Source organism: Penaeus monodon, chromosome 15, assembly GCF_015228065.2.
Source record: "Penaeus monodon isolate SGIC_2016 chromosome 15, NSTDA_Pmon_1, whole genome shotgun sequence".
Classification (NCBI taxonomy): Eukaryota; Metazoa; Arthropoda; class Malacostraca; order Decapoda; family Penaeidae; genus Penaeus; species Penaeus monodon.
This window is the reverse complement of record NC_051400.1, coordinates 37,584,149-37,585,593: the sequence shown is the minus strand read 5'-3', so window position 1 is coordinate 37,585,593 and position 1,445 is coordinate 37,584,149. Positions and strand designations below refer to the sequence as shown.

At 30.8% G+C, this 1,445-nt stretch overlaps 1 protein-coding gene across 2 annotated transcripts in view; it reads right to left on the bottom strand.

Moving 5' to 3' along the window:
- Positions 1-364: 364 nt before the first annotated feature.
- Positions 365-1,445, bottom strand: part of LOC119582014 (protein FAM136A-like) — a 13,772-nt gene continuing 12,691 nt past the window's right edge. For both annotated transcript variants that reach the window (XM_037930207.1, XM_037930209.1), the window contains one exon: positions 365-897. In XM_037930207.1, coding sequence (XP_037786135.1) covers positions 781-897 — 117 coding nt within the window. In that variant the 3' untranslated portion in view covers positions 365-780. The remainder of the gene's footprint in view (positions 898-1,445) is intronic.

Sequence of the window (1,445 nt, the reverse complement as noted above, 5' to 3'; positions counted from 1 at the left end):
GGCAATGGAGGGTTAATTTGCAACAACACATACAGCTGATATACTTTTTGTTGCAATGAAGCTCTTACATTTAAGGTAAAACTCTCATGCCATAAGACTGAATGTTTATACAAGATTGAGTCTAAAATTTTCTGGGACTGCATACTGATATAAGATTTTTTTTTCTATAACAATCATATTTCATAATTTTCTCAAGCATTATAACAAGTCTAAAATAAAGATGTAAATATTTACATCACTTAGCATGTCGAGACTGGCTAAAATCTATATTCAAAGAAGAGAAAATCTACTTTTATGTACACATGTATCTACAGATCTGTTTAAAATATTGATACACCTTATTTTGGGGGAATAATAGAAAATGTAAAATCAGATTCAAATATATCTTGTACTATCTTTTCTAGTATAAACAATTTCTTGCATTTTTCTAAACAAAGGTTGTCAAACCCATATACTACACAACAAAATTTTCAATACCACATTTAAAATAATATCAACCCTAGTCTTGGAGCATTTTGCATCAACAATGCATCTGCAATGCAATCAACAATCTGCACTCCCAACACATAGCAAACCAGAATTTTAAAACATTTCTTAAATGGTCATAAAACCATACATTCTCCACAATAATAAAATATGGAGAATGATAATGATGATTAATATCAAATAGAAAAAAGGACTTGAAACTTGACTTCCCTGACTTGCAACTACCTTTAATTGCCACAATATTCTCCTGTTAATGAAAGAACGACAGAACATAATAATAAAATAAAACAAGGTTTAGGTATTTTTGGCGAGAACTCCTGCAATTCTCTTCTTTATGGATGGCATCAGGCTGATATGGTCATCCACGCATTTCATGGCACATCCCTCGAACTCTGCCTTGTATACAGTAACCTGAAGGGAGACAAAGCAAGAGATGATCAACATCATGTGCCTGTTTACTTTTACCATATTCATACCCAATAAAGAAAATATAAAAAATAAATCCAGACTTTGCATTTTTACTAGTTCATGTGGAAAAATAACTTATGATAAGGAGGTATACACTAATTATATAAATGCTATGTAAGTTATGCAAAATATCCTTTTAGTGAAAGAAATATGCCAATCATGATCAGTAATATCAAACTTGTTTAAGAAACTTCAAAGGCAAGTTCTCATGCCTAGAATTAACATCAAGTCCAGATTTCTTAATACATTATCTTTGATAAGAATGAAGACTTATGAGCCACATATATACAATATATAAGGCTGTAGATAAGGAAAATATACAGGGATATATACAAACTGGAAAGCACTAAATTGTCTAAAGCTCTGTAGTAAAAGCAAAAACACAACGATTAGTAAGCATATGTATCACTGTTTTTACAATATGTACCTTGTGTGTAAAAAAAATCTTTTTCCCTCTCTCTGAATTTTATAAATGAGAGAGAGGAGAGAGG